General features: G+C 46.4%; 2 protein-coding genes across 2 annotated transcripts in view; one reads left to right on the plus strand and one right to left on the minus strand.

Annotated features, from left to right (window-relative positions):
• Positions 1-25648, plus strand: part of GALNT17 (polypeptide N-acetylgalactosaminyltransferase 17) — a 431830-nt gene that overhangs the window by 389945 nt on the left and 16237 nt on the right. The window contains exons 7-9 of the mRNA XM_084762556.1: positions 9021-9206; positions 16059-16196; positions 19796-19891. Of these exons, the coding sequence (XP_084618682.1) occupies positions 9021-9206; positions 16059-16196; positions 19796-19891 (420 nt within the window). The remainder of the gene's footprint in view (positions 1-9020; positions 9207-16058; positions 16197-19795; positions 19892-25648) is intronic.
• CALN1 (calneuron 1) overlaps positions 109-25648 on the minus strand; it is a 516312-nt gene continuing 490772 nt past the window's right edge. Inside the window, exon 7 of the mRNA XM_084762578.1 lies at positions 109-308. Coding sequence (XP_084618704.1) covers positions 295-308 — 14 coding nt within the window. The 3' untranslated portion in view covers positions 109-294. The remainder of the gene's footprint in view (positions 309-25648) is intronic.

The following is a 25648-nucleotide window of genomic DNA, read 5'->3' on the forward strand; positions in this document are numbered from 1 at the left end:
AAACAGAATAAATAAATGTTTGGTTTTTTTTTTTTAATTTAAGCCAAAGCAAGCATACTCAGCATTTTGACACAAGAAAAAAAAAGGCCACGCGCTGAGGATAATGCGATGGCCTCCCTGGGCTTGCTCTGAGCCAAGGAACATAGTTTGCCGTCTTGATCATGCTGGCTCTCATTGTGAAGGTGCTGCTATGAATGGAGTGGCGCACCTGTTCCATCCACCTCTCCGACACTGCAGGAGTCAGGCTGCCAGCCCTTGGCAGCAGCATCTGTCAGCAGGCCGAGAGATGGCATTTCAGACCTCGGGTCCTAGGAGACACACAGGACACAGTGTTAGGCGAGCCAGAACAAAACAACACCAGGAAGAACTGTTAAAAAATTTAGAAGGCCATGTCCTGTTTATGAGCTCTGCCACGGGCTTGCCTGATCCAACAGATTTCTCAAATGTGAACCCGGTCCCCAAGTGGGGCCAAGAAGTAAACGGGATGGGGCAGGTCAGAGGAAATGTTCAATACCCCGGGGCAGGAGGTCCTGCTTCCCTGGACAATGGGAAATGAAGGGATTGCCTTCCAGGAGGAAAACAAATGGAACGTACTGGAAGTTCGGGAAGGCTGTTTACTTCTGGACGCCGAACCGTTAGAAGCCCTGGCTTCTCAAAACTAAACAGCTTGCAGTTCAAAGTAAGGACTGCAGAGTGTCTGGGACAAATCACTCAGGACCCTTTGGTTTAATGTGGAACTAAAAAAAAAATATATATATATATATAGAAATATATATATATCTGTGCTGGAGGCATGGCTCAGAAGGTAAAGGTGCTTGCTGCCAAGAGTGATGATCTGAGTTCAATCCCTGGAACCACTTGTTAGAAAGAGAGATCCTAATTCCCACAGTTGTCCTGTGACCTCCATATGGGCATAGTAACAAATTAAAAAAAAAAATCCATGGTGAGGCTGGGACTACAGCTCAGTGGAAGAGCCATTTACAAGGCCCTGTCTTGGGTTCCCCAGCACTTAAATTCTTGGAGGTCAGAGAAAATGGATCAGTGGGTAAAGTGTTTGCCTCGTAATTAAGAGGACCCAAGTTTGGATCCCCCAGAACCCACTCAAAAGAACCTAAGCTGGGCAGTACGTGGTTGTAAACTAGGATGGTTGGGTTAGGGAGAACTGTGCAGACAGATCTTCAGAACTCATAGGCCAATCAATGTAGCTAAATAAATAAATGAGGTGAGGGTTCAAGTGGGAACTCTGCTTCAAAAAAAAAAAATTAAGTGGGGAATGATCAAGAAAGACACTCGGTTGAAGCTCTGGCCTCCACAGACACACACACATAATACACATGCACACATACACACACACAGATACATACACCACACAGGCACAGACAACAAATTCTGTGTAGATAAATAAGTAGATGTTGGCAAGGAGCCTTCCGTGCGATTATTAAGAAGCCTCAACTCCTTCCACATTGTGGCTCCTCTCTCCCTTCAGAGGGTAGCTTTCCAGTTTGACCACGCAGCGGGAAATAGGCTAATGAAAGTACACTGTCTTTTAGCTACAGAAAATGGGTGGTGAAAAAAATCAGAGCTTTATGGCCGAGCCAGCTAAAGGGGAGCCTAAAAGTGGGGTTCCTAGGAGACCATGTAGTCCACACTGTGGTGGTGGTGGTGGTGGTGGTTGTCACTAGCAGGAAGCAGACACTGCCTGTCACTAGTAGAAGGCTTCCAGAACCTTCTCATGGAGATCATCATGTATGTCTAGACTGGTTCATAGATGGAGGAGCGTCAGTGAGGCCTGCGCTGGCTACTTTTAGCTGTCAACTTGACACAATCTAGAGTCACCTGCGGAGATTTCTTAGATCAGGTTGGAACATTGGCATTGTGCTAATAATTATTAATTTATTAGTTATCATATATTATCCTGATAGTTAGTCATCTAGTTGTATGTATTAATAAACGGTTAATTGACTGTCGATATAGGAAGACCCAGCCCATTGCAGGTGGCAGCAACCCTCAAGGCGTTATTTTCTGACCTCCATATTGCAGGCTTTGGAGGGTCATGGGCTACATAAGAGTTAAGAAATCAAGCTGATTGAAAGCGAGTGAGCGAGAGTGTGTGCATTCATTTCTCTCTTTGCGCTTGACCGTGGATGTGATGTGATGAGCTCCTTGAGTTCTTCCAATGACTTCCATGAAGTTACGAGTTATACCTTGGTGAACGGTACCCTGAAATAAACCCCTTTTCCCTATGTTGCTCTTTGGCGGAGCATTTTCTCACAGCAGCAGAAATGTAGCTAGAAAGGACACCCATCCAAAATGAACTTTCTACTAAATAAAGTGTCTCAGTATAGGAGGGACCCATCCTGTTGAGAAATGTCTACATTAGAGCCCCAGAGACAGGAAGGACTGGGAGGAGAAAAGGGAGAGAAGGGAAACTGCAATTGGGATGTAAAAAAAAAAAAAACAACTTTTTTTTTTAATTTAAAAATTGGAATAAAAGAATACAAGCGTCCCAAAGACATTAGACCCACACTGACTGAGATCACAGAAAGCCAAGCTTACAAACAGCCTGGTCCCTGCTTTAACAGTGGCTCACAGTTTGAGGGCATACAGTCCACTGATGGCAAGGGAGGCGTGGCAGCAGGAGCATGAGGCCTCTGGCCAAGTTGCATTCACAGTCAGGAAGCAGGGACAGATAATGCTGGTGCCCAGCTCACTTCCTCCTTTTTACTAAGTGCAAGCTCCCAGCCCATGAGGAGATGTCACCGGAATTCAGGGAGGACCTTCCCTCCTCCGTTACACTTCTCTGGAAACAGACACACACACAGAAGTGTATCTCCAGTTGTCCAAGTTGACAAGAGAAACATCACACACTCCCTAAAATCAATATGAAAGCTGCGGCCAGGGAGATGACTCAGAAACTGGAGCCTGTGTGCATCCATTTCTCTCTTTGCTCTTGACTGTGGATGTCAATATATTATCACATGATGCTTTTACGGAGGACCCAAGTTCTCTTCCTTACTCCCACGTTGGGCAGCTCATGAGTGCATATGACTGCAGGCCTAGGAGTCCTGGCAATCTCTACTGGCCTCCATGGACAACACACACACACACACACACACACACACACACAGATAAGAGATCAATCTTTTAAAATTGTAATTGCCAGCTTCCTTCCACGTCAGGGCACACAGTCCCAAAGCTGTGGCCTCTGGTGTTGAAGACAGAATTAAATACAATTCACTCTCCTCCTGCGGCTAAGCATAGATTATCTATAATTACACTTTAACAGCTGCTTCCTAATCCTCAGCAAAAATGCACACTAAGTGATGGTTAGAAGGATGAATAATATACATAGATAGGAAAGTGAGTACAATGCTGTCACCCACCTGCCTTCTGGAAACTTCCATATAAAGGTGCGAAAGCTGCTCTTAGCCCTTCCCTGACATTTATTATAGTGTTCAGCACCGAGGAACCAGTGAAAGCTCTGAACTGCCAGTGGGCTCCGCGCCTATGTTGTCTTCATATTCCTCGCAGCATTTTACTCAGAACACTGGTCTGCACAAACATATATATAGTGTTGGGTTCAATGACTGAAGGCAAATTGTTGTAAGTCAGAGGGCGTCAGGCCCGGTTCTGGGAACACAAAACAATGAGATGTGTAGTGTCTGTTTAGTTGGAGCTGCTGTAGGGGATGGAAGGGACAGTTCTGTTTGGGGTGCATGTCTTAGTTATGCTTCTAATGCTGTGATTAAAAAAAAAAAAAAAGTACGGGACTGGAGAGATGGCTCAGAGGTTAAGAGCACTGGCTGTTCTTCCAAAGGTCCTGAGTTCAATTCCCAGCAACCACATGGTGGCTCACAGCCATCTATAATGTGATCTGATACCTCTTCTGACGTGCAGGTGTACATCCAGATAGAGCACTCTCATATACATAAAATAAATAAATCTAAAAAAAAAACCAAAATTAAGGAAAAAAAAAAGTACCTGGACAAGGGCTGGCACGATGGCTCAGTGGTCGAGAGCATATACTTTTCTTTCAGAGTTTTGTTCCCAGGACCCATGTTAGGTGTCTCACAACTAGCTGTAACTGGCTCCAGGTGGTCTCATAGCATCTCTGGTATCAGACACATAAATAAAAAAGCAATTAAATGTTTCTTTTTCTTTTCTTTAAAATACCCTGATAAAAGCAACCCAAGGAGGTATATTGACTTACAATTTGAGGTACATCTCACCATAGCAGAGAAGACAAAGCCACCAGTCATGTCGCAGCAGCAGTCAGGAAGCAGAAAGCAACGAATGCTTGTGCACACTCAGGCTGCTTTCTCTTCTTCGCCTTTCCTTGAGTAGGGCATGATCCTGCCCACAGTTAGTCAACATGGGTCCTCACACATCAGTGAAGCCAATGAGGATGATCTCCTACAGGAAACCTCAGAGGCTAACATTAATCTAAGCCAGTGGTCCTCAACCTCCCTAATGCTGTGACCCTCTAATACAGTTCCTCATGTTGTGGTGACCCTCAGCCATAAAATTATTTTTGTCGCTACCTCGTAACTATAATCTTGCTACTGTTATAAATCATAACATAAGCATCTTTTATACAGGATATCTGATATGCAACCCATGTAAAAGGGTTGTTTGGACCGCCCCAAAGGGGTCGGTGCCCACAGGTTGAGAACTTCTGATCTAGATAATGCTTCCTAGACATGCCAGAAAGCTTGTCTCCCACATTATCCTGGACCCCATGAAGATGGCAACTGATGTTGCCACGGTGTGGATACCCTACCATCCTGGTAGACACCCAATGGCGCCTTTAGGTTTACATGTCCCAGAATGGAAAAGTTGTATTAGGAATACATGGTTAAAACTAAGGAGATGCCTTGTTATGTAAAGGATCCCAGGAAGGTGAGGTGCATCTAATTGTAAGGACACTTACTACCAAGCCTAAGGACTTGTGATCAGTCTCTGGAATTCATATGGTTGAAGGAGAAAACCAACACCCGCTGGTTGTCCTCTGACCTCCATATGCACTGTGTATGTGTATACAGATGCAGATGGATATGCGCGCGCACACATACACACACACAGGATTTTTTTTTTAAGTGAATGTACTCTCAAATACGAAAGTGGGCTATCCAAGTGGAAGAAAAGTATTCATGCTGGTCCAAGAGGTTCTTGACTTCTTTATACCAAAACTGCCTCTCCCATGGGCTTTTCTCAAAACATACTCTCTTCTGTTTAGCCCAGGTAGGGAAAGGCTTCTAGTCTCTTCCAGTTGCTTCTTTCGTATGTTGATCTTGATGTTTTATTATATCTTGTTTACTTTGCATATGTGCACATGTCCCACGGTGCATGTGGAGGTCAGACCACAACTTGGAGAGTCCGTTTTCTCCAGTTCCAGGGAGTGGAACTCCTGCGGAGGAGGCATCTTTCCAGCCCTTTACCTTTAACAATCTTGCTTCTGCCATCCCCAGCCTCCGCCACAGCACAAGGGGAGGAAGAGAGTTGAAGCGGGAACAGGGCGTTGAGTGGGAGAGGAAGAGGGAATAGATGAAAGAGGAAGGAATTTGAAAGAGGAAAAATGGTGGCACAGAGGAAGACAGAGCAAAGTGGGCTCTAACATGTATAAAGATTACGAGAGACTTCTGGGGGTTTTTTTTGGTTTTGTTTGTTTGTTTGTTTTTTGAGACAAGGTTTCTCTGTGTAGCCTTGGCTGTCCTGGACTCGCTCTGTAGACCAGGCTGGCCTCGAACTCACAGCGATCCGCCTGCCTCTGCCTCCCGAGTGCTGGGATTAAAGGCGTGCACCACCACGCCCGGCTTGAGATTTCCGGTTTTTTAAACAGGGGAATTTGTTCATGAATGAAAATAGCATGCTATTCCACTGGGTGGTAAAGCTGTAGTGAATTTGAAACTGAAGATGAGTTCAGACTGATACGATTTTCCTCCTTATAATATAGTTTGTCTTTTAAATATAGAAACAACAATCCAAAAAAATAAAAAAATAAAAAAATAAAATAAGGGAAAGAAAGGAAAAGAAAACCCCTTCAATCCTCTCACTCTGCTCAATGAATCAGGCTGCTTTCAATAATGTGTTTCTTTCCTCCTCAGAATCACATGCCACTTACCAAGGTTCATTTTAATTCCTCAGCCCATGCAGCCTGTGCAGCCTGTGCAGCCTGTGCTAAGAGAAATGGCTTGCATCGACCCAGCTGGCAATAGAATCTAGGTGTTTAGGGGTTCTCACCACTGCGGTACTTAAATTGAGATATGTCTCCAGATCTGCATTCGGAAATCGTATTTCTGAGGAACTGTAATAAATAAAGCCCTAGATTGAAATTGAATTTTTTTGTAAAAGGAATTTAGGAGGAAAGCTAAGACACATCCATCCAATTGTGGAAGAGATGATGCATTTAAACTGGGGCTAGGAGAGATAGTGGGTGCCCCCACCACCACCCCTCCTGTCTGGCACAATAGACTGAGGAAACCAGTAGCAGGGGTTGGGGTGGGGAGTGTACCCTTCTGTTGGGGTGGGTATTACAAAGAAATCCCAAAGAAGAATAGGAGGAACAAATTAAAATATTTTTCTTAGCCAGATACCTGATTGGTTTTCCAGTCATATTTTATGAGAGAGAGAGAGAGAGAGAGAGAGAGAGACCTATATTTAGATGACCCACTGAGATTACTGAGTTCTGCATTGAGAAATCCTTCAATGCTATTTCTATTGTTGTTATTAGTTTTTCCCCTTGTTGTTGTTACTATTTTTGCCCAGTCCTGAGACCCACCCAGGACCCCATGTAGGCTATGTAGGTGCTCTACCACTGAGCCACACCCCAGCAGTGAGAGATTGTAGGCAAGTGCTTTACTACTGAACTTCATCCCTCTCCTTACATTTTATTTTGAGACAGTCTCATTAAGTTGTCCGAGCAGGATATGGACTTGTGATTTCTCTGCCTCCATTCCCCCAGTACCAAAGATGACTAAACTGTGCCACTAGGCCCAGCTCACTGTGGCCACAGTGACATGGAAATGGATTTAAATGGACTTCAGGGTGACCTAATCAGGGACACAGGAGAAGACTGCAGAAATGCACACCTTTAAAGGGAGGAGCAGAAACCCCACGGTCTTTGGAATCTGATACGTCAACAACCTGTGAGACCCCAGTTAGGGAAGGTGTGGGGATGAGGATCCTGGAGAGGAAGTTGGGGTGATCCCCACTGTCCTCCGAGTCTCAGAACACTGCCATAAGGACAGTGGCATCTTGTGTGTCTCACCCAGGCTGCATGTGTGGCTCAGTGCACACCTGGCATGCACAGGACCCCAGGTTCCATTCCTAATACCTACAAAAGATGGGGTGCAGTTACTTAATTCCAGGATAGGGACCTCCCCCCAACACACTCACCTTCCCCTAAGAGTTGAGCTTAACACTTGTTTTTAACGTGTGTGTGTGTGTGTGTGTGTGTGTGTGCGCGCGCGCGCGCATACTTTTGTTTATGTTCATGTGTGTGCATATGGGTGAGGACACAGAGGACAACCTCGGGTGTCATTCTTCAGATGTTGCCTACCTCTTTTTTGAGACAGTCTCTCTCTCACCGGCTTGGAGATCAGGAAGAACGCTAGGCTGGCAGGCCAGTGAACATTAGGAATTCTTTTCTCTCCACCTCCCCGAAGCTAGGATTACAAGTGCAAGCTACCAGGCCTGGATATCTTCTAGGGCTAAACTGAGGCATCTATTCTTGCACAAGCACTTCACCAACTCAACAACCAACCCCAGTCCTTAAGTTTATTAACTGTTTTTTAAAAGGACATTTCTCAGTGTTTTTATTTATGCATATATATGAGTGAATACCATGTATGTGCAGGTACCCATAGAGGCCAGAAAAGAAATCACACACACACACACACACACACACACACACACACACACACACACACACACGCATACGCATGCACACGCACACACACACACACACATGCTCGCACGCACACACGCACTCATGCACACCATACTACAACATGAAAATAAAATAAGAAAAATGAGATAGATTATTTTAGAGGACCCACAGCCAATTTCCCACAAAGACCTCAGCTAACAATAATAATTTTTTTAAAAAAAGCAAATAGCTTCATTAGGAATTGGACAAGTTAGACATTGTTTGATGTATTAGTTACTTTTTCATAACTGTGACCAAACACCTGACAAGAAGGAAGGAAGAAAGGAGTTATTTTGACTCACAATTCAAGGGTGCATAGTCCATCATGGTGGAAAAGGCATGGTCCCAGGAGGATGAAGCGGCTGGTCACATTGTAACCACAGTCAGGAAGCAGAAAGAGAGAGATGGATGCTGGTGCTCAGCTCACTTTCTCATTTTTAATCAGTCCAGGGCTCCAACCTGTGTAATGGCGCCACCCACATTCAGGGCAAGTCTTCCTTCCTCGGTTCACCCAGTCTAGAAACACCCTTATAGACACGCCCACAGGCTTGTCTTCTAGATGATTCTAGATGATTCGAATTGACAGTCATAGTAACTGTCATGGTTTTGACTGTCAACTTGATACAGCTTAGACTCAATGTTGAGTTATTACCCAGGTGGGATTGACCTATAAGCATACTTGGTGGGGGTGGGGGGCAGAGTTGTCTTGATGATTTATTAATGTAGGAGGGACCAGCCCACTGTGAGTGGCACCATTCCCTATACAGGTTGTCTTGAGTTGTATAAGAAAGCTAAATATGACCCCCTATGAGTGTACCAGCAGGCAGTATTCCTCCAAGTTTCCTCCTTCAAGTTCTTGCTAGAGTTCCCACCCTGACTTTTCTCAGTGATGGGCTGTGACCCATAAGTATAAGCCAGATGCATCCTTCGTTCCCTTAAGTTACTTTTGGTCAGACTGGTTTTTATCACAGCAACAGAAAAGGGAACTAGGACCCACGCTAAATACGTTCAACCACTGCTTTGGGGCTTGTGGGAAGGGCGGACGGCCTCTGGGATATGCTCTGCAATACTGACCAAGTTTCTGTGCCTCTAGGTGTGGCTCTGTGGTGGCAGCATGGAGGTCCTTCCGTGCTCAAGGGTGGCCCACATCGAGCGTAAGAAGAAACCGTATAACAGCAACATTGGTTTCTACACCAAGAGGAACGCGCTCCGGGTAGCCGAGGTCTGGATGGACGATTACAAGTCACACGTGTACATAGCGTGGAATCTGCCTCTGGAGGTAGGAACAGGCAGCTGTCTCTACTACCGTATGAGCACAGTAAGCTTGGCTCTTTGGCAGGCCACAGACACCCTTAATAAGCCAACAGTCCTTCCCTTGCCAAGGCTCACAGACGTCTGAGTGTTGGATCCTCTTAACGCTGGCACAAACAAAACAGAAAGGCATCAATCCGCTTACAAAGATCTGTAGGTCTTGTTACTGTGTTAATCCAAATCTTCTTATGTGACAATGCCTCTCTAGTCTGAGCATGCACTGTGTCTAGAAGGTCCTTGCGCAGGTTTGGGCAGCAGGACTATTTTCTGCTCTTTGCTGTGTGGCCTTCCCTGCAGTCCCAACTGCTGGTGACAAGCGCTTACTGAAGGTTGTGACATTTGTTTCCTTCCCTCCCCTGTACATGTTGCTTGGGGCACCAGGAAAATCTATGGTTACTGCAGGCTCCCAGCAGGAAGCCTGTGGCTGCGCCTGACTTGGTTTTGAATCCCTCCACTGTCTTTTGCTATTGATGAAATCTTTACTGAACACTTCTCTGTACTTTCAGATATTGTGCAGTAAAATGGGTGTGATGGCAGTTCCTCTTTTCAGGGAGTTACAGCAGAACAGCAGAAATACAGTTGAATGTGTGCAAGGTTTGAGTGAGATGAAAGTATAGAAATACTATCATTGTTGTTACTGCCTTTGCACCAGTACCCAGGGTTGAACCTAGGTGCTTCTATATGCCAAAGTACCCTTCAGCCCCTCACTGGAAATTTTAGGAAGGTGCTCTACAACTGAACCATATTCCAGCCCCTCACTGGGGGTACTTACCACTGAGCCACACTCTCAACCCCTCACTGGGGGATTCTAGGCAGCTGTTCTACTACTGAGCCACACCCCAGCCCCTCACTGGGGGATTCTAGGCAGGTGCTCTACCACTGAACCACACCCCAGCCCCTCACTGGGGGATTCTAGGTAGGTGCTCTACCACTGAGCCACACCCCAGCCCCTCACTGGGGGATTCTAGGCAGGCGCTCTACCACTGAACCACACCCCAGCCCCTCACTGGGGGATTCTAGGCAGGTTCTGTACCACTGAGCCACACCCCAGCCCCTCACTGGGGGATTCTAGGCAGGTTCTGTACCACTGAGCCGCACCCCCAGCCCCTCACTGGAGGATTCTAGGCAGGTGCTCTACCACTGAGCCACACCCCAGCCCCTCACTGGGGGATTCTAGGCAGGTTCTGTACCACTGAGCCACACCCCAGCTCCCTCACTGGGGGATTCTAGGCAGGTGCTCTACCACTGAGCCACACCCCAGCCCCTCACTGGGGGATTCTAGGCAGATGCTCTACCACTGAACCACACCCCAGCCCCTCACTGGGGGATTCTAGGCAGGTTCTCTACCACTGAGCCACACCCCAGCCCCTCACTGGGGGATTCTAGGCAGGTTCTGTACCACTGAGCCACACCCCCAGCCCCTCACTGGAGGATTCTAGGCAGGTGCTCTACCACTGAGCCACACCCACAGCCCCTCACTGAGGGATTCTAGGCAGGTGCTCTACCACTGAGCCACACCCACAGCCCCTCACTGGGGGATTCTAGGCAGGTGCTCTACCACTGAGCCACACCCCAAGTCCCTCACTGGGGGATTCTAGGCAGGTGCTCTACAACTGAGCCATATCTCGAACCATTTCTTTTCCATTTTGAGACAGATCCACTATATTGCCCAGGCTGGCTTTGAATTCACTCTGCAGGGCAAGCTAATGTTGAACTTTTGACCTTCCTACCTCAGCCTCCCAAGTAGCTAAAATGATATACTTGTGACACCAGGCTTGCCTCATACAGTTTTTAAAATACAGCCTGAAGAATTGCTTTTTCCTCCTATAGTGCTGTTTAGTCATTGAATGCAGTGTTCTTTTACATATTTTAAATTTACATTCATTTATTTAGTTTATCTAGGGGGTATGATATGACAATGTGCATCATGTGGAGGTCAGAGGACACCTTGTACTTGTTGGTTCTCTCTTTCTACAGTTCAGGTTCTGAGGATGGACCATGGGGTCAGCAAGCCTGTCAGCAAGCCCTTTTACCCACTGAACCATCTTGCCAGCCCAACACTTCACATATTCTTATTATGGAAAGCTGGGGAACCTTCGATGAGCACTTAGTGCATTCCAGATTCTTGATAAATTTCTCATTTACAGCAGTTCACCTAATCTCATGACAAAAGAGCAATCTTACCTAGATGTCATCCTCTGTAGACCATTAATTGTTCCTACTTACCCCCACAGTGCCCCAGTGATGAACAAAGGTGGTACAGAATAGAGCTTATCCCGCATTAGTTACTCAATAAGTGCTGGCTTGTTATGGGCATTCTATGATGCCCATTTTACAGACTAGAAGCCTGGTACGTTGGGAGGTACTTTGAGGGTTGGAGAGATGGCTGAGTGGTTAAGAGTGCTTGCTGCTCTTTCCGAGGACCAGAATCCAGTTCCCAGCACCCCTTTCAGGTAGCTCATACTCACCTGTCACTGCAGCTCCACGGGATCTGATGCCCTCTTATGGCCACTGTGGGCATTGCACTCATGTCCACATTCAGACACACACACACACACACACACACACACACGCACACACGCACGCACTAGAAGTAAATTTTCTTAAGTAAAGAATATGTACTCAAATCATCAGGCCGGGGATGTGAACTCAGAACCCTGGTGAGCCAGTGTTAGGGTTATTTACGTTTCGTAGAGAAGGATGTTGATTGACGGTTTTTGTCTGTCATATCAGTTACTGCTCCTATTCTGGATTAAAACACCCAACAAAAGCAACATCTGGGAAAAATGGTTTATTGTAGCTCACAGTCGGAGGGTGAACAGTCGGTCATAATCGGGAAGGCGTGGCAGTAGGAGCGTGTGTAGTGTGGTCACATACCACCCCCAGTCAGGAAGCAGAGAGAGATGGATGCTGGGGCTCAGCTCACTTTCTTCTTTTTTATTCAGACCAGGACCCCAGCTTCTCATGAGGTGGTGCCACCCACATCCACGGTGGGCCCTCCTTCCGCAATGAATTCAGTCTAGAAACTCTCTCACAGACATGCCCAGAAGTGCGACTTTAGATCGCGTCAACTTGGCAGTCAACACTAGCTATCCCTCTTTGAGTCTATGTTCTGGTCACGCTTGCCCAGTAAAGTCTCCATGACATGGTCTCTGCTGGTCCATGGGGCTACTGTGAAGGAAGTTTTTAAAAGACTAGAAATCACACACAGGACCTGAACATCCTACACACCATGTTCAAACAGTAGATTTGGGAGAGTTTTAGATTTCTGCTTTTCAGATGAAGGATGTCCAACCAATAAAGGTTATGCAAAAATTTTATGATCCAGAAAGATTCCTAAGTCGTGTGTGTGTGTGTGTGTGTGTGAGAGAGAGAGAGAGAGAGAGAGAGAGAGAGAGAGAGAGAGAGAGAGAGAGAGAGAGAGAGAGAGAATCTCACTATGGAGCCCTAGAAAGCCTGGAACCAAATCCTAAATCAGAACTTAACTAGAAACATGTCTGATGCTAAGACATTATTTTCACTCATTCCTTCCACCACTTTTCCTTCCTCCTCTCTCTCTCCCTCCTTCCCTCTCTTCCTCCCTCCCTCCTCTATTTTCTGTTCCCCCCTCTCTACCCCTCCCCTCTGTCTGCTTTGACAGAATCTCACTCCACAGCCCAGGCTGGCCTCAAACATGATCCTCCTTCCTCAGCTTCCGACATGCTGGGATGACAGGCTGTGGCACACTCCCAGCCTAAGCATTGGGACACACTAAGTACCCTCAGACCGTAGGTGCCATGTTCCCCCCACCCTCCATACAGATGGGGGCCAAGTTTTATTTATAAGCTTACATAGTAAGAGAGCACCGGCCATGGCTAATAATAAATTAGAATGATCAGAACAATATACTGTGATGAACTTTACTTCAAATTTATGAATTATTTGTTTCTGGAATATTTGCATTTAGAATTTCTGGGCCATGTTTGATCATAGTTAAGTGAAATCAAACAACACCGAAGTGCAGGTGGTGGGCTGGTTCCAGATCACTGGTCCATAATTGTGAGTGCTATCCTGCCATGCTTTTAATAAATGACCATTTCAGCCGGGTGTGTAATCTCTACCCTGGATGGGTGGAGGCACCAGGATCAGGAGTTCAAGGTCAATCCTAGCTACACAGTCAGTTTGAGACCAGCCTGAACTACCTGAGATCCTGTTGAAGAAGAAAAAGGAAGAGGAGGAGGAGAAAGAGGAGGAGGAGGAGGAAGGCAGCATATTGGCACAAACTTATATTTCCAACACTGAAGGAGATGAAGGAAGGAGGTTTGTGAGATGTGAGATCAAGGCCAGCCTGTGCTATAGGATAAGGTCCTGTCTCAAACCAACTATCAGACTCACAGACACTGACTGCCTCCATTAACCATGGCAAGTATATTCATTTTTAAAAAATATTTATTTCTTTATTATGTATACAAAGCTCTGCCTGCATGTACCCCTGCACACCAGAAGAGGGCACCAGATCTCACTATAGATGGTTGTGAGCCACTATGTGGTTGCTGGGAATTAAACTCAGGACCTTTGGAAGAGCAGCCAGTGCTCTTAACCTCTGTGCCATCTCTCCAGCCTGCCAAGTATATTCAAACAAAGAGTTAAATATTGTTTTCCAGCCTGTCTTTAAGTCTTAGTAAGTATGATATTTAAAGAAAGTTCTCTTTAACATCCTTGTGTGTTGGAGAGATTGGTCAATGGGCAATAGCACTTACTGTGAAAGAGTGAGGACCTGAGTTCAAGTCTCTAGCACTATGTAAAGCCAGTTATAGCCACGCATGCCTGTAACCCCAGCACTGAGGGAAGAGACAGGCAGAACCTGGAGCATTATGGCAAGTGGGCTTCAGTTACAGTGAGAGATCATGTCTTAAAACAAAAACAAAGATTTTTTTTTTAGATTGAGAATGATAAAGGAAGACAACAAATGTGCTCCTCTTGACCCTGCATATGCATGTATGCATGTACAACACACACACACATGAACATACTCCTATACACATAACACACACCATACATACATATCACACACATACAAACACACCACACATACACACGTATCACACACACCACACACACCAAACACACCTCTACACACATACACACACCATACATACATTACACATACACCACACACAAACATACCTGACACATACACACACACCATGCACACACAAACATACCCCCTACACGCATTCACACACCACATGCACATTACACATACACCACACACACACATATATATCATACATACACCACATACCACATCACAAATATTCCATACACAAACATACCCCTACACACACACAGAGGAGCGTGCACATATACATGCATACACACATACTTAAAGTTCTTCTCTGGCTACAGAAGAAATCTTAACAGAATAGCTTTAACTCTTGTCAGTGCCCCCGAGTCCCCCCCCCCCCCCCCCCCCGGCGTTCCCTCTCAGCCTAGCCTGTGTCCTTTGACTCACTGTCGTCTTGGGGGCTGAGACTGAGGCTCATATTTCAGATACTTTATTTCCCCTTGTCACCACACAGCAACCCATTACAGGTTCATTTCAATAAAAGCAGAGTGAATTATTCATCAGAACATCATCACACAGAAAATTATTTTCTCCTCTGCATATAATGAGCTTCACAGAGTGCCCACAAAGAGGGACGTCACACACAGGAGAAAGACAAGCTGAAGGAGGCTAGAAACATTTATTTTCTCGCCATTGTCAAATAATCCCTGCACTAATTGTCTTGGATAATGACTGAGGGACTGTGAAAGAGAAGAATCCAAGAGAGTAGATTATTGACATCCTTGTGTCCTGGGGTCTCCTCAATCCCAGGGGTGATAAAGATGGAGAATTGCCTATAGACTTCTCATCAAAACCTTCCCACACGCCTACACAGAGGGAGTACGGTCTCTAGCTTAGGCTTAAGTGATGCGGTGAGTCAGTTTGTAGAAGCCAACAAACATTCTGAGCCTCTAGGGCTCTGTGCTGGGGATGTAGCTCAGTTGGAAGGGTGTGTCCCTGGACCATGCAAAGCCCTGGGTGCTTTCCTCCATATCTCATAAAGCAGGTGTGATGGCACATAGATGTAATCCCAGCACTGGAGAGGTGGAGGCAGGAGTATCAGGAGTTCAAGGTCATGCTCAGCCATTCAACGCTGGCCTGGACTGCCTATGTTAATGGTTGATCTTAACTGTCAACTTGACACAATCCGGGAAGCGAGTCTTAAAGCGTTTACCTCAGGTTGGCCTGCAGATGTGTCTGTGAGGGATTATCTTGATTGTTAATCGAGGTGTGTCTAGGAGGGGTTATCTTGATTGTTAAGTGAGGTGGGAAGACCCGCCCTGGGTCAGAGGGGAGGGGGGCAGAGGGGGAGGGTTGTTCACTATTTCATGGGCTGGGTCCTGAACTGTGTAAGAGTGAAGAAAGCTGACTGAGCACAAACAGTGGGCAGCATGGATGCATGCATTTTCTTTGCTCTGTGTATGTGATGTGACTAGCTGCTTGAGCCCTTGCTTTGGCTTTCCCTGCAATAGTGGATGGGAGCCTCGGCTTGTAAAGAGGATGTATCCTTTCCTCCCCCAAGTTGCTTTTGGTCAGGGTGTTTTATCCCAGCAATGGAAATGAAGCTAGAACACTCCTTCTCAAAAAAGAAACAACAACAACAAACAAACAAATAAACAAAAAGCCACTCCAGGCTCCTGAACTCCTAAGTGTCCTTCCTAAAGATGACTCCATCTGCATAAGGCTCTGGCCAGAGTCCCGTGCCACTAACACACTCTGTTTCTCTCCTTGCAGAACCCAGGGATCGACATAGGTGACGTCTCAGAAAGAAAAGCATTAAGGAAAAGTTTGAAGTGTAAAAACTTCCAGTGGTACTTGGACCACGTCTACCCGGAAATGAGAAGATACAACAATACTATTGCCTACGGGGAGGTAAGTGATGGGTTATCTCCACCGATGGAATAAGCCAACGGAAGCCAGATTAAAAGTATAAAAAGGCAGGTTTACTTGGGAACTGGAGTTTCTGGGTGAGTTCAGCAGCCTCCAGGATGAAGCCAGAAGTCACCACCCTGGCTATGGCGGTCAGTGGTGGCTAAGGATGGCAGGCAAAGGAAGATGATGTGTAAGCCACCTGCTGGGTGGCTCCCGAGGAGGGGGCTGAGGCATCCCCAGGATAGCTAAGAAACCATGTGGGGGAGGGGGAGGGCAACCAGAGATGCCAACCAAATGGTAAGATTGACCACACTTGGAGGATGACAGTCTCTCTCCCTTCCTCCCCTTAGTGGTTCTTGGAGGTACAAGGCTCTCTAGCTAGCAAGGATCTGGAGGCTGGAATGGGGCCATGGTGGTAGTTTTGAGATGGTTTTGACATTGAGGGCCTCCAGGCCATGTGAGGAGGGACACTGAGGGAACTGAGGCTATGGCTCAATGGTAGAGCCATTAGTCTCTGGGTTAAACCCCTAGCAACACACACACACACACACACACACACACACACACACACGCACGCACGCGCGCGCACACACGCACGCACGCACGCACGCACACACACACGCACACACACACACACACGTACGGCAGGGAGCTGGGTGTAATATGCATACCTGTAATCTTAGCAATAGAGACACTGAGGCAGGATTTTCATGAGGCCAGCATGGGCTACATAGTGAGTTCCAGGCCAGTTTAGACTCTAACTCGACCCTGTATCAAAAGAGAGAGGTGGGGGTATGGTGTGGGGGAGGAGGCCGCAGTGAAGCCAGAGCCTTGGGCTATGGTTAGCTAGTGTTTAAAAAAGAAGCGGGGACAAGTTAACTAGTGATTTAAAAAGAAGTAGGAGAGGTAGAATTTTCAGATTTTCTGTGGTGAGGCAATCTCACTTTCTAAAACATTTGGGCATGGTGCCACATGCCTTTAACTCCAGCACAGGAGGCAGAAGCAGGAGAATCAGGAGTTCAAGGCCATTTTCAGTGAGTTTGGGGCTAGCCTGAGCTACACAAGACGGTGCCACAATAAACAAACTCAACCAAAGAGCAAATGTCTTTTGAAGTAACCTGCTAGACTCTCCTAGTCAGTTGTCGCCATGTGCCACACCCCCCTGCCACTCCCATTTCTTAGCATATAAAAATGAGGGCCACTGAAGTGCCTGTTCCATGGGGATGCTGAGGAGAGCGGGGAGCATGGTGTGCAGAGTCTATAGCTCAGTAGGTAACGTGTGGCGGCCATTGCTAATGCGGACTATCTTTAAAACGAAAAGATTTTCGTTGCTGAAGGAAGATCAAATGTGATGAAGACACCAGAAAATGAGCAGGAACTCATCCTAATTGTGTAAATTGCTTAGTTCTTTGTAAAAGCAACCGTGGTTGGGGAGGTGGCTCAAGTCAGCAAGCGCTTGCCTAGCCCTGGGTTCCATCCCCCTGCAATGCATAAACCTGACATCCCAGTGCACATCTGTAATCAGTGTGAGGCTATCCCCAGCTGCATAATGAGATCAAGGGTAGCCTGGGCTACATGAGATCCTGTCTCAGAACCTCCTCCCAAAATAAAATAAAGAAATGGAAAGCAGGCACACAGCCGTGGAGATAAGTCTGAGATCCAAAGGGAGATGGGCTTTCTATGAGCGAGAGCTATTGGAGGGACAGCAGAGGAAACAGATAACAGACCCGCGCTCATAAGGAAATATAACCCATACTCCAAGCATGGAAACATTCTACCAAACTGTAAATCACAAATCTTACAGATGAACAGTAAGTTCTCTGTAGCAAGACCTGCAATTCAGTTTAAATAAAATAATTGGTTTAAATAACAACAGCAACAACAACAAAAATCCCCCAAAGAAAAATTGACCAGATGTCTTAATTTTCCTACTGCTACAATGAGACACCGTGAACAAGGCAACTTATAAAAGAAAGCGCTTGCCAGGCATTGGTGGTGCACTCATGCCTTTGGTTCTAGCACTTGGGAGGCCGAGGCAGGCAGATCTCTGAGTTTGAGGCCAGCCTGGTCTACAGAGTGAGTTTCAGGACAGCCAGGGCTACACAGAGAAACTCTGCCTGAGAGAGAGAGCGGGGGGGGGGGGGGGGAGGGAGGGAGGAAGGGAGGAAGAGAGAGAGAGAAAGAGAGACAGAGAGACAGAGACAGGGAGATAAAGAGACAGAGAGACAGAGAGAACATGTGTGTGGCCTAGGCTGACTAGACAGTGAGCCCGAAAGATCCACCCATCTCTGCTTCCCCGGTGCTGGGATTACAAGCATGAGCCATCACATCTAGCTAGCTTCTTATGTGGGCTCTGGGGCTCGATTTCAAGTCCTCATGCTTGCAAGGCAAGCGCCTGAGCCATCTCCCCAATCCAATGGCGCTGGTCTTCTTTGGTTTTTTTGGCTACCATTTCTCATACTCTCTGCCAGGAATGACCTAAGAGACTGATCTTAAATTCCTAAAGATAATTAAAACCAGCATTGGTGTTGGGGCCCAACTTATGATTTGCTTATACAGCTGCCCTGGCCCTGATCCCGCCCCCAACCACCCACCACCCACCACCCACCCTCCTGAGATGACTTTAAAGCTGAGATTTATGTGACCCATGCTCCTGTATCCAAACATTCTTAATCCTAGCAGGAGGCTGAGACAGGAAGATCCCTGGGGCTCAGTGGTCTAGCCTACTTGATGAGCTCCACGTTAGTGAGAAACCCTGTCTCAATAAACATAAACCTGGTGTTATCCTCTGGTTTCTACAGACACATGCACATACATGTGCATCTGTAAACACGTGAGCACCACATGCACATTTTTCCTTACATCTTCCTTTTCAAAGATTTATTTATTTTTATTTTATGTGTATGAGTGTTTCTCTTGCATATATGCCCATGCACCGTATGCAAGTTGTGTGCTTGCCTGCAGAGACCAGGAGAGGGCATCACACCCCCTGGAACTGGAGTTACAGATGGTTGTGATCTGCCATGCGGGTGCTGGGAACCAAACCCAAGTCCTCTATAGGGTACCAAGTTCTCTAAACTGATGCGTCATCTCTCCAGCCCCGGTCTCCTTTGTAAACATATCATTTTTATTGCTTTATCATTTATTTATGTGTATATGTGTTTGTCTGTGCAGGAGTGGGTAAGTGAGGATAGTGCCTGTGGAGACCAAAAGAGGCCATCAGATCCCCTAGGCGGGAGTTACACGTGGTTGTGAGCCATCAGACTTGGGTGCTGGGAGCTGAACTCAGGTCCTCAGTAAGAGCAGCTAAGGCCTAACCACTAGGCTATTCTTCCAGTCCCTTTAACGTGTCCTTTTATGTGAGCAATGGAGGAAGGGTGAGGGGCGGAGGTCTGGCTTTTCAGGATCCAGAAGTGGGGCTCCCACCCAAGATACGTACTCTAGGGCTTGGCCATTCATGCTCAAGTTATGGGATCACTGATTCAAACACCGATCCTTATTTGGAAAGGTCCCTGTGACCTCTCTGGCACTGTGGGGTCTGGGAAACTGTGTCTCCCCCAGATGGTTTCTGATGGGCACGTTGTCATCTCTTCCTGCAGCTTCGGAACAATAAGGCCAAGGATGTCTGCCTGGACCAGGGGCCACTGGAAAACCACACAGCAATACTGTACCCGTGCCACGGTTGGGGACCGCAGGTAGGAACACATATGTCTGACCAGGAAGGGAGTAAAATCAACAGCCCATAGGTGGGATGTGGGGCTTCTGAAAACTTCTAATGCTCATGGTTCCAAATTTTGTTTTTTGCTTGTTTATTTGTTGGGTTTTGTTGTTTTGTTCCTTTCCTTTTATTTATTTATTTATTTATTTTTTCACATGGGGTATGAGGCCAAGACATTTGCCTTTTATTTTAAGAACTTAGATTTCTTTTTTTTTTTTTTTTTTGGTTCTGTCTCCAGAGAAGGTAGTTTACTGTAAGGGTTAATATTGATGGTCAACTTGACAGGATTTAGAGTGACCAAAGAGACAGCCCTCTGGGCATATCAGTGAGGGAACCTCTAGGATGGATTAGTTGGGTTTGAAAGCCACACACACTGAGTGTGGTAGGCACCATGCCATGAGCTGGAACCCTAGACTAAATAAGGAGAAAGTGAGCTGAGCTGAGCAGCAGCATTTTCCTCCCCCCCCCCACTCCCTCCCCCACCTCTCTCTCTCTGCTTCCTGACTGTGGCTACAATGTGAGCAGCAGCACTAGGCTTCACTGCCATGACTTCCCACCATGACCAACTGCACCCTTAGACTGTGAGCCACAATTAACCCTTCTTTCCTTCCATTCTTTTCTTCTTCAGTTGCTTTTGTCAAGTGTTCTGTAGTGGCAGTAATACAAGTAAATAATACAGTCGCATCCATACAAATGTCAAGAAGGACAATGTTTTTTATTACATATTGAAAAGAAAGTTAGGACAGGCTTCAGAGTCACTTACTAACAGAAAGAGATGCGCTGTATTCTGTCATTCTAACCAAAAAAATACCTATCCACAAGCATGAAGAAACAACAGAGATCCCTTTTAAAAAATATGTATGTGCGTTTCTATGTTTAGGTATGATTTGGGTATGACCATCATGGGCATGCAGTACCCAATGGGGCCAGAAAAAGGCATCAGATCCCTTGAAGTTGGAGTTACGGGCAATTTTTAGTTGCAGACATGAGTGCTTGGACTTGAACCTTGTTCTTCTGCAACGGTAGCGAGCACTCCTGCCTACTGTCTTACTTGGGGTTTCTATTGCCGCAGTGAAACGCCATGACCAAAAAGCAAGTTGGGAACAAAAGGGTTTATTTGGCTTGTAGCTTATGTTTCCGCATCACTGTTTATTATGAAAGGAAGTCAGGACGGAAACTCAAACAGGGCAGGAACCTGGAGGCAGGAGCTGATCCAGAGGGCATGGAGGAGTGCTGCTTACTGGCTTGCGCATCCTGCTTTCTTATGGAACCCAGGACCATCAGCCCAGGGATGGCACCACCCACAGTGGGCCGGGCCCTCCCACATCAATTAGTAAGAAAATGGCCTACATTTTCCTACTAATTGAAGTTCCCTCCTCTCTGATGACTCTAGCTTGTGTCAAGTTGACCAAAAATAACCTGTATACCTACTAAGCCCCACAGAGACCCTTCTGAGAAGCCAATTGACACACCCACCCTAAAAGCCCTCCATTACTTGGTGGGTAAACTTCTGATATGGGAACAGAACCCTCATCACCACAAAGCAGAAAATGTTTACCGGTTGTCAGAGAACACACAAGGCAGCTTGGAAAGGGGCAAAATGATTAGCCAAAAATAAATAAATAAATAAATAAAATAAAATGATGAAAGCAGAGGGCAAAGGAATGAATCTCCCTTGATAACTTGGCATGACTAAGCAGTGTGTGTGTTTGTGTGCGCACATGCGTGCATGTGTACAGGTGTGTCCTAAGGGCTTAGAAGAAATTCCCCAAACAGCATTAGACTTGGCTTTGACAGACATAATAAATGTCCTGTCAGCCCACAGTCACAAAAGGCAGGTTACAAACTGGGAAAGCGTGTATCCTCCCTTCTTGAAGACTTAGAGGGGCAGCACTAAGTTGATGTATTGGTTACTTTCCTCACAGCCAGCACCAAAACCCTGACAAGAAGGAACATAAGGGTTAGAGAGATGGATAGGAGCATCCCTGAGCCTTTCTAGTCAGCCAGTCTAGCCAAAGTGTTGAGTTCCAGGTTTAAAGAAACCCTATCTTAGAAGACTAGGTTTAAAAAAAAAAAAGATAGAGGAAGAAGCCTGATGACCTCTGGACTCACATGTGCGAGTACAAGAGCACACACACACACACACACACACACACACACACACACACACTCACACACACACACTCATGTGCACGTGCATGCACACATGCACACATAACACACCTAGAAAAGAGTGTTCAGGGGTAGAACACTTATCTAACATGCTCTAAGACCTTAGTTCAATACACAGCACTATAAAAACAAAATATTAATTTAAAATAGTTTAAAGAGGGCGTAAGAAGACCCAGACATGGTGGTATATGCCTGTAATCCCAGCAGTTGGGAAACTTGGGATTTTGAATTTGAGGCCAGCCTGGGCTCCACAGGAAGATCTTATAAACAGGAAACTAACAAAAAACAAGCAAGAAAAAAAAAAAAAAACCCAGGAGTTGGTAGGATGGCTCAGTGGTTGAGAGTACATTTTTCTTTGGTTCCCAGCATCCAAGTGTGGCAGCTCACAACTCCAGCTCTAACAGTTCTGTCACCCTCTTTGTGGCACCCATGGAAAAACTACATTCACATGTGCACATACTGCCACCCTGCAGGCAGATACGGAAAATAAATGTTTACAAAGAAAAGGAAAGAATACATCCAGGTAGAAATGAACACCCACACACGCCCTTCCTCCCTAACACCAGGGGAGTTGGGTTGGGTACCACGTTTCTGTTCTGGTGGAAGTTGACTGACACTCCAGCACAGTACCAGGGCTTCTGTCGGATAATACCTAGAATTCATCTCTCATCTGTCTCGCCAGTGGACATAATGCCCTCGCCATCTACTTGATTGCAGAGCAGCACACAGGCTCCTCTTCGCCAACGCCACCTCCAATTCAACGGTGAACTTCTCCTAAGAGCGCTGACTGCTCTCCCTGAACTGATTTTGAAAGCCAGTCTAATGATGTTTGCAGCTCCTACTGCAAACTCTGAGTGTGTGTGTGTTTGGCATGGCTCTCCAGCTGCCGGCCAGGCTGTGCCTCTGCTCCTCCCTTTCCTCCTCAAAGCTGTTCCTTCTGATCAAGGAGTCCCCTCGCCCCGCCAGGCACGTTGGCATCTCTTTAAATTGCTCCATAAATACCACAGGCACAGATGAATCATGCCTCAGACCCAGGCAACTCCCAGAAGAAAATACGGGTGTTCCACGATCATTGTTAGCTTAATTAATGGACTCTATGTTGTAATTTATTATCATGCAGCAATTAAACAGAGATAAAATAGCCACCGTGGAGGATAATTTCCTGTCTTGCAGCATGTGTTTATCAACAAGATAGAAGTAGTTCCTGGCCACTCTGAGTGCCTGCTTGCTCTGAAGTGTCTGTAGCAAACTCATTAAGAGCCTCATTTTTATCTGATTAATACTTTGAATTAGACAGAGATCCACTTTTTTCTTGAGCCTGAGGCTTTTTTTTTTTAGATCTTTAAAAAAATATTTTTTTAATGTGCATGTGTGTGAGCTCACATGTTTGGGAATGTGCATGCAAGTGCCCCCAAAGGCCAGAAGAAGGCGTCAGATCCCCTGGAGCTGGAGTTGCAGGAGATTGTGAGCTGTCTGATGGGGACCAAGTATGAAGGAGACATTTCAGATTCAAGTCGTAGCAGTAGAACCCACAGACCCCCACCCTTATGCCAGGACTGGGCTAGTGTCCAGGGTGGGCATATGCAAACCCAACAGGAGGGGTTCTAGTTGACTAGAAGCTGACTTCATTAGCACCCGTCTTGGTGTGTGTGTGTGTGTGTGTGTGTGTGTGTGTGTGTGTGTGTGTGTGTGTGTGTGTGTGTCTGTGTGCACACATGCAGGAATGAGTACCTATGGAGGTCAGAGGTCAACTTTGGGTGTCATTCCTCAGATGCTATCCACTTTGCTTTTGAGACAGGGTCTCTCACTGGCCAGGAACTCATGCAGTAGGCTAGCTGAAGGAGCCTTCTATCTCCACCTGCCCAGCAGTGGGATTACAAGTGTGGACCATCACACCTAGATGCATGTATGTATGTATGTATGTATGTATATAATATGTGTGTGTCTCTGTGTGTGTGTGTGTGTGTGTGTGTGTGTGTGTGTACCTGCTTGTCTATATATGCACCATGTGTGCCCAGACCCACAAAGGCCGACGGTCAGATTTTTTTTTTTAATGTGGGTTCTGGGATTTGAACTCAAGTCCCCACCCTTGCACAGCAGAGCAGCCTCTTCCTTCTGTTCCTTCCAGCCCTGCCAGTCTACCTCCCCTAGCCAGAGCTTCCGAGAGGCAGGTCACACACTACTACCCTTGACCCCAGGACCCTAGGGACTTGCTAAAACCTCTCCTCAGTTCTTCGTTCCCCTGTGGCATCCAGGGGATTTGCTCTCTCAAATCCTTCCAGCTTAACCAGGACATTCATGAAACTCTCAGATGCACCCAGGTGTGTGGAAACTGAAAACACCACAGCCAATTGTGAGGCAGCTCCATGGGGCATGGCATGTCCATCCACGATGGAACTTTAAGCTGGCTTGACCTCACCTAGGCAACTGCGACTGCTGTGAGTTTGGGAGCATGACAGCAGCATCGGGTCCAGGAGGCTGCGTCTCCCAGCTCTCCTACCCATCTTCTGGCTCTTACATCCTTTCTGCCTCCTCCTCTTTAGAGTGAGCGAGGTTGATAACAGATGTCTCTTCAATGAGACACTCATGCTCAGCATTTGGACCAATCACGAGTCCCTCCGTTAGCCACTGCCCACTGAGGAGAGAGGCTTGCATCCCGAAAGCAAGTTGTGCATGAGAGACAAAAGAATAGTCTCCACTTGAGGGGTGGCACAGCCCTGTTCTGAGAGGGCTTTCTGGTCAGAAGGGTTTTTTTTTTTTTTTCTTTTTGGTTACTCATCTTGTCCTCATGGCAGAATATCTTTTAAAAGAAAAAAATTTTTTAAGGGGAGAAGAATTAACTTTGGCTCTCAGTTCAATTCTCCATCGAGAGAATAAGAAGGCAGGGTGGCAGAAGAGGCTGTGGGGTGTGGCAGCAGGAATGTGAGACTGTTTGCTCACATCTTGGTGGGTCTGAAAAAAGAGAAGGGGAAATAGCAGTGATCAACTGGCTATCTGTCTGTCTATCTATCTATCTGCCTGTCTGTCTGTCTATCATCTATCTATCTATGTAATCTATCTAGATACATTTCTAACTCTCTCTACCTCTTATTTGTGCAAGGATCGTGAGGATTTGGTTACACGTGTATATAAGTATACGGAGTGCAGCAGGCAACCTCAGGTGTCATTCCTCAAGGACTTGCCATCCTGTTCTTGAAACAAAGTCTCTCACTGGCCTGGGGCTCACCAAGTAGACTAGTCTGGCTGTGGCCAGCCCAGGGCTTCACTCCCCGTCCTTGCCATCACTAGGATTTACAGACTTTTCACTTGGGTTCTGGGGTCAAACTCAAGTTCTTTGTGCTTGCCGGGAAAACTGTTGGCTAAGAGAACCATCTCCACAAGCCTGGCCTTATCTTTTTTTTCTCCCACTTTTGTTCACTCTGGAATCCCAGCCTATGGGTCAGTGCTACCCACCACACCCATGATGGATCTCCCCTCCTCAGTTAAACTTCCTGGGAACTCCCTTTTAGACATACCTAAAAGTGTGCCTCATTGATGCCCTGTTTTTGTTTGTTTGTTTTTA

The sequence above is a fragment of the Acomys minous genome (genome assembly GCF_964271855.1).
Source record: "Acomys minous genome assembly, chromosome: 16".
Lineage (NCBI taxonomy): Eukaryota > Metazoa > Chordata > Mammalia > Rodentia > Muridae > Acomys > Acomys minous.